The 12,955-nt window shown below is 38.8% G+C and overlaps 1 protein-coding gene across 2 annotated transcripts in view; it reads right to left on the bottom strand.

Annotated features, from left to right (window-relative positions):
• Positions 1-7,545: 7,545 nt before the first annotated feature.
• IFT56 (intraflagellar transport 56) overlaps positions 7,546-12,955 on the bottom strand; it is a 65,803-nt gene continuing 60,393 nt past the window's right edge. For both annotated transcript variants that reach the window (XM_011723705.3, XM_011723706.3), the window contains exons 17-18: positions 10,291-10,424; positions 7,546-8,530 (exon numbers count right to left, since the gene is read on the bottom strand). In XM_011723705.3, coding sequence (XP_011722007.1) covers positions 8,419-8,530; positions 10,291-10,424 — 246 coding nt within the window. In that variant the 3' untranslated portion in view covers positions 7,546-8,418. The remainder of the gene's footprint in view (positions 8,531-10,290; positions 10,425-12,955) is intronic.

The raw sequence follows: 12,955 nt of genomic DNA on the forward strand, positions 1-12,955 counted from the left end.
GGCTAAAGTACAATGGCGCAATCTCGGCTCACCGCAACCTCTGACTCCCGGGTTCAAGCGATTCTCCTGCATCAGCCTCCCAAGTAGCTGGGATTACAGGCATGCACCACCATGCCCGGCTGATTTTGTATTTTTTAGTAGAGATGGGGTTTCTCCATTTTGGTCAGGCTGGTCTCGAACTCCCAACCTCAGGTGATCCGCCCACCTCGGCCTCCCAAAGTGCTGGGATTACAGGTGTGAGCCACCGTGCCTGGCCTAATAATAGAGTGTTATACATTTCACAGTTGCAAAGAGTAAATTTCAAATGTTCTCATCACAAAAATATTAAGTATTTGAAGTGATGGTTATGTTAACTAGCTTGATTTTGTTATTCCACATTGTACCCAACAATTATGACATCGCTCTGTGACCCATAAACTTATACAATTATAAATTGTTAATTTACAATAAAAATAATTTGTTGCAAATAATGGTTAAGATGGTAACTTTTATGTTATGTGTATTTTAGCACAATTTAAAACATTTTTTTACAGTTCACAGGAGCCAGTTTAAAGGAACTCTTGCCGGACAGCTCAAACATCAAAATAAATAATGTTTGCAATTAATTGATACATATAAAATATGTAACACGCCATGGTTTCAAGGCTCATAATCCCAGCAAGCAGGCAGATTGTTTGAGCCTAGGAGTTCCAGACCAGCCTGGGCAACATGGTGAAACCCTGTCTCTACCAAAAATACCAAAATTAGCCAGTTTCATAACCCAGTCTCAAAATAAATAAATAGATAAAAAATTTTAAATACAATTTTAAAATTAAAAATAAATAAATACAAATTTAAAAAATCTCCATGGTTTCATGATACTTAAAAAAAAAAAAAAAGAAAACCTTGTTGGTTACTATAGAAGGTTGCTAGGGCCCTTGTTTATTTTTTTGAAAACTGATAAAAGAATTTTTCTTCCTCTCACCTTCCCTGTATAAACTGATTTTGAGAGTAATCAAATAGTTCAATGAGAAAGTTCTTCTTTACAGAATTTCAGTCAAAAAACAGATAACGAATGGCAGAATTAGGAACTATTTTGCAACCCTAAATAAAAGAAGGCCTCTCAGCATGATGATCACAGCTGCTCCAACAGTTAAATGAAAGGTTGAAGGCGAGCTTTGCAATGGAGGGATCAGAGGGAGCCGACTGATTCTTAGCACCACCTAAGAAGCATAAAGTAACTGAACTTGAGTCTACTCAGCCTTTACATCTAATTACCAGTGTAAAGGCAATTTGAGTTACATAGGAACATGTTCAACAATCCTACATGGTATCAGCCAACCAAATTTGTAACATGGAGCATTCTACAACACAAATGACTCAGTTTCTCCAACAAATCAATGGCTTGGGAGAACAGTGGGGAAAGTATAGCCATTAAAAAAATAAGTGGGCCGGGTGTGGTGCCTCATGCCTGTAATCCCAGCACTTTAGGAGGCTGAAGCAGACAAATCACGAGGTTAGGAGTTCGAGACCAGCCTGGCCAACATGGTGAAACCTCGTCCCCACTAAAAATACAAAAAATTAGCTGGGCGTGGTGGTGGGTGCCTGTAATCCCAGCTACTCGGGAGGCTGAGGCAGGAGACTTGCTTGAACCTGGGAGGTGGAGGTTGCAGTGAGCCAAGATCACACCATTGCACCTCTGGCCTGGGCAACAGTGCGAGATTCTGTTTCGGAAAAAAAAAAAAAGTGTAGGCCAGGTACAGTGGCTCACACCTATAACGCCAGCACACTGGGAGGCTGAGGCGGGGAGGATCACTTGCAGCCAGGAGTTTAAGACCACACTGGCCAACACAGCGAGATCTCATCTCCAACTTAAAAAAAAAAGTGTAAGGGATACAATAGCTAAATGTAGTGTTGTACTTAGTTTGAATCCTAATTCTAGTAAACCATTTTGGAGACAATTGGAAAAATGTGAATAAAGACTAGGTATTAGATGATATGAAGAAATTATTTTGCTAGATATAAAGATTTCTTTTTTTTTTTTTGCAGCCTGGGCAACATGGTTCTACCAAAAAAAGTAACAAAAATTAGCCAGGTGTGGTGGCACATGTCCATAGTCCCAGCTACTCCGGAGGTAGAGGTGGCAGGATCGTTTGGGCCTGGGAGGCGGAAGTTTCAGTGACCCAAGATTGTGTAACTGCACTCCAGCCTGGGCAACAGAACGAGACCCTGTCTCAAAAACAAAACAAAACAAAACAAAACAAATTTTTTTGATGATACAAATAACGTGTTGATTGTAGAAAAATCAGAAAATACAGAATACAGAAAGAAGAATATACAATACCCAGTTCCATCATTTGAAGATAATCATTGTTCTTATATTTAGGAGCGTTTCCTTCTAGTTACATATTTATAAACTTAGTTTTGTTTTACCTCAGTTGCACAGGATTGGGTTGGTCATACTCTCTGGCTCAAGATGACACTCTCTCACCAGTGGCCCTCTTTTATTTAACTATTTATAGTTTTTTTAAATTGTATGTTTATTTATAGTTTATTAAGGAATAAACCCCTGTGGCTCATCATCTACATGAAAACTAGAATCTGATAATAATCTAATATGGTATGATGAATCCTGATGATTATCTATGTGGCCTCCTCTCCATCTCAGCCGCTCCTCCCCAACTTGGTAACCACCATGCTGACTAGAGTTCATCATTCCCCTGCTTTCCTTCTGAGTGTATATGTTAGCTGTCTTTTACTTATAAAAGGTTACTGCTCTAAGAAATATATTGTTGCAAGAAACTGTAGTTCATTTATTCTATATAATATTCCTTTGTGGCTTTACTACAATTTATTTATCCATTCTCCTGTGAACGGATATTTGGGTTGTTTCTAGGTTTTCCTGGGAACAGTTCTGACAGGTAGTTAAATTTCATACTTCAAATTTCATCTTAAGATACACTACTTCCATGCCATATGCCACCTTTTCTTTTTATTTCCATAGGTTTTTGAGGAACAGGTGGTGTTTAGTTACATGAGTAAGTTCTTTAGTTGTGATTTGTGAGATTTTGGTGCACCCTTCTCCTGAACAGTATATACTCAATTTGTGGTCTTTTATCCCTCACCCCCTTCCCACCCTTTCCCCCTGAGTCCCCAAGGTCTATTGTGTCATTCTTATGCCTTTTGCATCCTCATAGCTTAGCCCCCACTTATGAGTGAGAACATATGATATTTGGTTTTCCATTCCTGAATTACTTCACTTAGAATAATCATCTCCAATCCCATCCAGGTTGCTCCAAATGCCATTAATTAATTCCTTTTCATGGCAGAGTAGTATTCTATGATACCACAGTTTCTTTATCCGCCTGTTGATTGATGGGCATTTGGGTTGGTTCCACATTTTTGCAATTATGATTTGTGCTGCTATAAACATGCGTGTGCAAGTGTCTTTTTCATACAATGACTTCTTTTCCTCTGGGTAGATACCCAGTAGTGGGATTGCTGGATCAAATGGTAGTTGTACTTTTAGTTCTTTAAGGGATCTCCACGGTTTTCCATAGTGGTTGGACTAGTTTACATTCTCACCAGCAGTGTAGAAGTGTTCCCTTTTTACTGCATCCACACTAACATCTATTATTTTTTGATTTTTAAATTATGGCCATTCTTGCAGGAGTGAGGTGGCATCACATTGTGGTTTTGGTTTGCATTTCCTTGATCATTAGTGATATTGAGCATTTTTTCATGTTTGTTGGCGGTTTGTATATCTTCTTTTGAGAATTGTCTATTTATGTCCTTAGCCTAGGGTTTTCTTTTTTTTTTTTTTTTTGAGATGGAGATTTGCTCTTTTGCCCAGGCTACAGTGCAATGGTGCGATCTCAGCTCACTGCAACCTCTACCTCCTGGGTTCAAGTGATTCTTGTGCCTCAGCCTCCCGAGTAGCTGAGATTATAGGTGCCTGCCATCACGCCTGGCTAATTTCTGTATTTTTTAGTAGAGACAGAGTTTCACCATGTTGGGCAGGCTGGTCTCGAACTACTGACCTCATGATCCGCCCGCCTCCACCTCCCAAAGTGCTGGGATTATAGGCGTGAGCCACCATGACCGGCCATCTCCTTCCTCCTTCACCACAACCACCAAATCAGCCCCTAGGTGTATTTGGTATTCAGATTTCATTTAAAGAAAAAGTTTTGATGGCAACAAATGTGCAAACTTCTCTACACACTCCACACTCAACTGATGACATTCATTTTGTTGTGTGCTGTCTTATATTCTTCTCATACTCCTGAAGCTCCATGTTAAGGTAGTTTACAGGCACGTCACTAAGTCCCTTGCTCTGCTGCTCTGAGACCATCTTAATAGCCAGGAGTACTGTTTGAACATTATCATAAAGTACATACTGTAACCTTGAACCCTTGGTCTCAAGTGATCCTCCCTTCTCAGCCTCCCAAGTAGCTGGATGACAGGAATGTGCCACTACAGCTGGCTAATTAAAAAAATTTTTTTTTTTTTTTTGTAGAGACAGGGTTTTGGTATGTTGCTCAGGCTGGTCTCAAACTCCTGGCATCAAGTGATCCTCCCACCTCAGCCTCCCAAAGTGTTGGGATTACAAGCATAAGCCACCGTGCCAGCCTAGAATTTTATAGGATGAAGAAAAGAGAGACAAGATGACTATTCATCTAAGAGAGAGATGTTCTTAATACAGGAACTAATCACTATTTCATTTTTGCCATTAGAAAGAAGATTGTGATATCATGCCTGTTATCACAATATCAACTATTGTGATATCATGCCTGTTTGCTAGCACCTTTCTGAAAGTGCACTAAGCCATAGAGGAGGAAAGCAGTCCCTTGGCTTCCATCTACTTGGATGCATGTGATGTGTGTGGCACACGTGGCAGAGCCGTGGGCATCTTGCTAGCTGTTGAGCTTTGGGATCCATTCTGATTGCTTCTCCCAAATGAGGCAGGAAACATCTCATTCACATGGATACAAACATTCCATTGCCTTCTTTTATTGCTTAGTACTTTATTTCCACTGATGACATCAATCACATTATTGTGTTTAGTTGTGTATACTTCTGTTAGAGTTCCTTAAGAGCCAGGCCTGTGCATTATGTATCTTTGCATCCTAAGTACCTGGCATATGCTTAGCACACAATAACATAATAATTAGACGGGAACTGAATATATGAGGTTAGACCTCAGAAGTCACTTGCTCTACCAGTTACTGTATGTTTAATTATTCAGTCAACAAGTATTTGAGAGCTTTCTATATGTGATGTCCTACACTATGCACTGGTGATTTAACTTCTGAATGGGTTATAATTCAGCATGAATGGGCTGTAATTCAGCAAAAAGCCAAGCCTAGTATGATTCAGCAAGAACCACCAGCCTCTTAGTGGAAAGGGTTTCTTGGGGAATATGTACTTTCCTCTCTTTTAAAGAGTAACTTATGGGGTCCAAAACTTTATTTCTCTCCTTTCATTCTAGGGCTAGGAAAAAAAGGATAGAAGGCACATGACGTACTTAGGTCCCACCCTCATCACACTCAACAGAATATCATACTAAGAACCAAATAATAAACTTTAATTTGAATAATACAATAGAATATAATAATTATTTTGAGGTACAAAAATAATTATAAAATATTTTTCCCATTTGCAAGTAATGTAGGCTATAGACTATAAATAGTACCCTGATGCTAGAAACTGTACATATTTTACTACATGCCTAAGTCTGAGTCTTCCTCTCTCCTCTATCATCACATGTAAGAAAACCAGCTGTGCAATACTACTTTGCAATCTTGAAACTCTGTTAAGACATTTCAGAAGTAGCTATCTTTAATAACAGAATGAGATGGTACCTTTCTTTATGTATGTTTTTTGAAGATGAAAAACATAGATGAAAAAGTTTACAAAACTCAGATTTCTGCCATTTTTGGAATATCTGCTTTTTTTTTCCCCCAAAAAAACAGGAAAATGTCAGAGAGAATCTAGAGTGTTGAATTCAACAAAAGCTCATTTGAAAGTAAACCTCCAGGCCGGGCGCGGTGGCTCAAGCCTGTAATCCCAGCACTTTGGGAGGCCGAGACGGGCGGATCACGAGGTCAGGAGATCGAGACCATCCTGGCTAACACGGTGAAACCCCGTCTCTACTAAAAAATACAAAAAAAAAAAAAAAAAAAAAAAACTAGCCGGGCGAGGTGGCGGGCGCCTGTAGTCCCAGCTACTCGGGAGGCTGAGGCAGGAGAATGGTCTAAACCCGGGAGGCGGAGCTTGCAGTGAGCTGAGATCCGGCCACTGCACCCCAGCCTGGGTGACAGAGCAAGACTCTGTCTCAAAAAAAAAAAAAAAAAAAAAGTAAACCTCCATCAGTGGAAAAGCTTTTTGACTACAGGCAATTTGAAAATAATAGCAATTCACTGGAAGACAAATTTCACTGTGAAAACCTGCTGACGAGTTCTGCCTGTCTTTTTCTATTACTGTGTTTCCTAATATTTTAAGTGAGGTAAGAATTATAAGAATGATTCTAAAAATTATAGCAGGTTCTACCTAGATGGGACCCCATCTAGTTCCTAAGATGCCGAGAGCCATTTATTATTTAAAAAGTAAGAACAACATGAGGAAACAGAAGCTTTGGCATATGAAAAAAGATGTAGCTTTGCTTCCTAGAATTCAGTTATTTAGGCCAGTTTATTTTGATTTGTGCTCTGAGCTGATTATATATGAGTCTAAGATAAAAGACAGAAAAACTGGCCATCTTCCCGAGTAGAGGTGAAATAACCCCTTGTGACAGTCCTGAAGGTGAAGGCGATCTTCAGTCATTGATCTCTTCTTGGCTGCTTTCACTCCTGCCATTTTCTCACCTCCTTTCTATACAACTCCTTCATCCACAAGTGGAGTGCTGGGATAAGTGGAACAGCTAATACAGTACCTATGGGGATTTTCCTGACTTCAGTGCTTGAGGAATTCTTTCTTTCTGTTCTCTTCCCATCTATTCTCTTCTAAGTAGGGATGGCTCTGCATTTTCTAGACCTGTAACACTAGGTACCTTAAACTAATAGAAAAAAACTATATGGTGTAAAAACAAAGATAGTATAAAATGTAGAAAGATGTGGGTCTGTTTTCTGGAAATAGGTTGTGAGCTTAAGAATGCTCAGTTTGGCCGGGCGCGGTGGCTCAAGCCTGTAATCCCAGCACTTTGGGAGGCTGAGACGGGCGGATCACGAGGTCAGGAGATCGAGACCATCCTGGCTAACACGGTGAAACCCCGTCTCTACTAAAAACTACAAAAAACTAGCCGGGCGAGGTGGCGGGCGCCTGTAGTCCCAGCTACTCGGGAGGCTGAGGCAGGAGAATGGCGTGAACCCGGGAGGCGGGGCTTGCAGTGAGCTGACATCTGGCCACTGCACTCCAGCCTGGGCGACAGAGCGAGACTCTGTCTCAAAAAAAAAAAAAAAAAAAAAAGCTCAGTTCTATAATAGGTTTATGTTATAAGAGCTCAGAAACATGGGCTGGAATACGACTTACGACAGAGAGCCTAGCCATTAGGAGGTTCCCTCAGAGGACTTTACACAATTCATGTTTTATTATTGTTACATTAATAAGTGCCCATAATGCATATAAATAATCACTGTAGCCCTACTTTCAAAACTGATGTTTGTTCAGAAAGATACATTAACAAAAACCTAACCTGCTTTGTTACCTAAAATATTATGGTACCAAAATATAATGGACTAGTGAGATTCATAAACATTGTTTCTTGAATACCTTTAGAGGTACTGCAATTTTTTTCATAGTACTCACCTTTTAAAACACTGCAGTACTCATCTTACTGCACTGTAACATGTCATTATTATCAACAATTTAATTACTGAAAGAGTAATCCCACAAATCTATCCTATTAATGACTGGACAGTTTGATAAAGGAACTTACTGCTATTCTTAGAATCACATAGCTAGTTATTCTCCCAAGATTCAGAGGTGCAGTTATAAAACCCCTTATGGAATTCCCCAATAAAATGGGATAATGTACAGAGATCCCTTAAAGTTAAATGATAGAATGATGCTGATTCTTGAACATCAAAGATGTTTGTTATTGCAGCCAGGGGACAATGCCATAAAACACTAACAAAAAAAAGTTATACTGTTTTCCTTAAAGTCAGTAAATTATATAAAAGTATTCTGAGCATTTTTGGAAGAAAGGCACCAGATAAGTCCAAAGTCTTATTGCTAGTAGGATCATACAGGGTCACAGACTATGGCACTCTGTTCAGCCAGGAGACTAGGTCTCAGCAAGTCAGTCTCTGACCTTGAGGCTTAAAGAGCAAGGATGGAAAATGTCAATAAAACAGAGCCCTGTATCACAGATTAAACTGGAGTGAAAATGATTTCCAGTTTTATGCCAAAGTAGAAGCTGGTTCCTAGGATGCTGGAGCTATTTTAGATGGGCACTCTGTTTTCTTTGGCCCATTTCTTCATGATCCGGATCATGTATTCTACTTGGGTGTTACCTGTGCTTCTCAGTAAATGGAGCACTTCTCGAAGGGTCTCTCTGAGGAGAAGATTTAAAAAGACAAAATGTTTCAATGAAGAATGAAAATTAAAAAACAAAATAAACTCTGAACTGTCCTTCATACTGTATGCCTTGTGGGGCATTTTTGGTAATAGACTCTTCCACTGTGTATTTATAAAGCAATTACAAACTTACTAGCCTTATGTTTTCACGGTGCCATAGTAAAATGGAAATTATGTGAAATCTTTCTTACCAATCCAAGTATTCTTTGTTTATCCATACTACCTATATACATACTGATAATCTTTTTGTCCTTTCTGAGATGATCTAAATATTCCAATTTCTATTCTTATTCTGCATGACTAGAAAGGGTATATCCAGAAGTTGGGGTTCAAGTTCTAGCTCTAACAGCAGCAAGTCACTTAGTTTGTCTAACTTGTGGATTTCTCCCTTGTTTAAGGTGGTAACCACCATCAACTAGGCATCACTGTCAAATTTATAAAATTTTACAAAGCCAAAGGAATAAGGGATTTTTTTCAAGAAAAATAATACATGAATAAATATGGAAGAGAGGAACATTAAGGACTAAGCCTAGCATTTATGTCTGAAGTAATTTAAATTTAATTAAAATTAAAACATATTTTAAGTAATGCATGCTAAAACTTCCCTATTGCCCTAGCAAATCTATAGGCGACTGCCTATGATCCTATTTGCTTAAGAGTCTTCTCATATTTTCTATTTCTTTTTCCCCACAAACAACCTCTTTCACCTAACCAAATGCTTTTAAACTTTTACTTAGAACTAGAAGTACTATAAGGTAGGAAGTAATGTTCGATAGATTATTTTCTTACAAAATTATCACATTTCCTATTCATATATGTATCAGTAACAAATACATTCCATGAAGTTATTTTTAGAAAATGGATTCAAGTTGGTTTTAATGTTTGTTTCAAATGAAACTATATGCTGGGCATGGTGGCTCATGCCTGTAAGCCCAGAACTTTGGGAGGCTGAGGTGGAAGGATCACCTGAGGTCAGGAGTTTCAGACCAGCCTGGCCAACATGGTGAAACCCTGTCCCTACTAAAAATACAAAAATTAGCCAGGTGTGGTGGCACGTGCCTGTAATCCCAGCTACTCGGGAGACTGAGGCAGGAGAATCACTTGAACCCAGGAGGCGGTGGTTGCAGTGAGCTGAGATCATGCCATTGCACTCCAGCCTGGGCAACAGAGCAAGACTCTATCTCAAAAAAAAAAAAAAAAAAAAAAAAGAAGGTATAAACCACTTATTTTATGTAAACTAATGTCTCAGTATTTCCTAGAATATGAGAAAGTGAAAGAAAACAAAAGAGTTATCAACCACATCTACTCCATTCCTAATTCTTTGAGACCTAAAGGACACAAGAAAAACCCAATAGGCAAAAAAACAAAAAACAAACAAAAAACCCAAAAGAGTAGAAGAGTTAAATAAAAACACTTTGTTTATAAAAATGGCTATTCATTTGGAACCAAATATACATCCTGCTCTTATATTTGGAGACTGTTAGTGTATTCAATGTATATATCACTTAGAATGATCTGATCCTATTATATATGATTTAGAATTATCTGATTCTAAAAAATGAAAGATTTCTGGAGGAAAATGGTCAGACAGAAATATTTAACATCAACCTTTTTTTTCATCATTCTAAAACATCATTAAAATTGTGTGTTTTCAGAAGATATCATCCAAGAGAACAATTATTTTCCTGCACAAACAAGCAAAGGATTAGAGGTAGTATTTCTTGCCTGTTTACTTACTTGGGTTCTCTCCCAGCTACGATCATCTGGAAAATGCCCACACAGGCACCCCTTTTGCCTTCCCAATATTCAGGGTTGGGATCCAGTCTCTCAAGGACATCAAAAGCTTTGGCAGAATAGTAAAACTGGCCCATCTGAGTAAGAGAAAGTATGTGGTAATACTTGCAGTAAAAAGATTGCACAGAAAGAACCTGAACATAAAGATAACATGAAACGGAACTGTATGAAGTAAGTGCATGGGTACTGACAACATTTTCAGTTAGCAAGTTAGAAAAACTTCAATTCCTAATTAAAACAATAAGAAGGAAAAATACAATTTGGGTACATAGGTTCAGTTTACACCACCTTATGTTCACTCGGTTTTCAACAGTATAACATTTTTTCTACATAGAGTCAAGTTATGCTACAATCAGCACTTTTGCCATTTCTTCTAATTGTATTCTAATCTTGAGGATAAGCTCTGATGATTGTGATTTGAACTGAGTATTTTTCAAGTCTCTTCAATACATTCTTTTCAGATGACTACTATCATTCATTTTATGCTAATTTGATCATGTTCAACTCGAGAACAGTCTTTCCCTAGTCTTGTTCCTAAATTCTCAGAATGCTTAGATGTATACTGACTACTATTCTAAACACTAAATCTTTCAAATGTTTAATGCATTTTGACAGACATTTTTCCCAAATGTACTACACATATCCTTGGCCTCATAGAACATGTTGAATGCCATTAAATTTTGCTTAGATTAGTTTTCTTTTATTTTTTTATTTATTTTTTTTTTTGAGACGGAGTCTCGCTCTGTCGCCCAGCCCAGGCTGGAGTGCAGTGGCGCGATCTCGGCTCACTGCAAGCTCCGCCTCCCGGGTTCATGCCATTCTCCTGCCTCAGCCTCCCGAGTAGCTGGGACTACAGGCGCCCACAACCGCGCCCGGCTAATTTTTTATATTTTTAGTAGAGACGGGGTTTCACCGTGGTCTCGATCTCCTGACCTTGTGATCCGCCTGCCTCGGCCTCCCAAAGTGCTGGGATTACAGGCGTGAGCCACCGCGCCCGGCCTTTATTTTATTTTTAAAAAAAAATTTTAATTCATTATTTTTTTAGAGATAGGATCTGGCTCTATTGCCCAGGCTGGAGTGCAGTGGTACCATCATGGCTCACTGCGACCTCAAGTTCCTGGGCTCAAGAGATCCTCCTGCATTAGCGTTCCAAGTAGCTGAGACTACAGGTGCACATCACCATGCCCAGCTAATTTTTAATTTTTTTCAAGACAGGCTCTCACTATGTTGCCCAGGTGGGTCTCAAACTCCTGGCCTCAAGTGATCCTCCCTGTTTGGTTTCCCAAAGTGCAGAGATTACAGGCTTGAGCCACCGCGCCTGGCCAGATGAGTTTTCTTACTTGGCAATTGTAAATGCATACTGTTACCAATTTCACCTAAGGCTTCAAATTGCTGGGCAACTCTCTTTATGGTTTATAACTTCTTTATTTCTGACAGATGTGTTTCTAAATCTTTGACAGTTTCCTTAAGACAGCCTTCTTAGCTTAGTCTTACTCTGTACTTCATAGGGAAAACACAACTTTCCTCTCTTCAATTCAAATTATATTTACACCTTCATTCATCCTTTCCTCCTTTCTGCCTAATCTCACGTGAAGCTTTTTTTTATTATGTTCAAGGTTTTTCCTTCTATTTATGTACTTTTTAAAAAAAGAGTCTTTATTGTGAAATAACACACATATAGGATGGTATATGAAACATTCACGTACAGCTTACTAATCATAATGTGAAAATACTATAAACACTACCCAGGTCAAGACACTGAGAGCAACACAAAAGCTCTCTGTGTGTCACTCCAGACCATAACTCCCTCTTTCCATACCCAGAGATAACTACTCTTCTGACTTTTATGGTTATCAGTTCTTTGACTTTATGTTCTCTCTTATGTACACACATCTTTAAACAATATAATTGAGTTCCGCTTCTCAGAACTTTATATGAACGAATACTGTAAATATTCTGTCTTGTACCTATGATTCAACATTATAAGACTCATCTATATTGCTGTATATAGCTGTAGTTGATTCATTTAAAAAAATTTTTTATTTGGAAGTATTAATAATTATAGATCCATGGACAAAGATAAGACAGAGGTCACGTGTACCTTTCACCTAGTTTCCTCCAAATGTTACAGCTTACATAAGGATCGTAAAATATCACAATATAAAAATCAGGAAATTGACACTGGTACCGAGTATGTTGATGATGGTCCTGTTATTTCATCCTGTGTGTAGATTCATGTAACCACAACCATGCAACTATCAAGATATCGAATTACTGTTTTGTTTTTGGACACAAGGTCTTGCTTTATCATCCAGGATGGAGTGCAGTAAAGCAATCACAGCTCACTGCAACCTTGAACTTCTGGGCTCAAGTGATTCTCCTGCCTCAGCCTCTTGAGGTAGCCACCATGACCAGCTATTTAAAAAAAATGTTTTATAGGACAATGTCTCACTATGTTGCCCACGCTGGCCTTGAACTCCTGGCCTCAAGCAATCCTCCTGCCTTGGCCTCCCAAAGTACTGGGATTACAGGCATAAGCCACCATACCTGGCCAAGATGCAGAACTATTATATCACCACAAAGATTTCCCTTGTTACTCTTCTACAAT

The sequence above is a fragment of the Macaca nemestrina genome, chromosome 4 (assembly GCF_043159975.1).
Source record: "Macaca nemestrina isolate mMacNem1 chromosome 4, mMacNem.hap1, whole genome shotgun sequence".
NCBI lineage: Eukaryota > Metazoa > Chordata > Mammalia > Primates > Cercopithecidae > Macaca > Macaca nemestrina.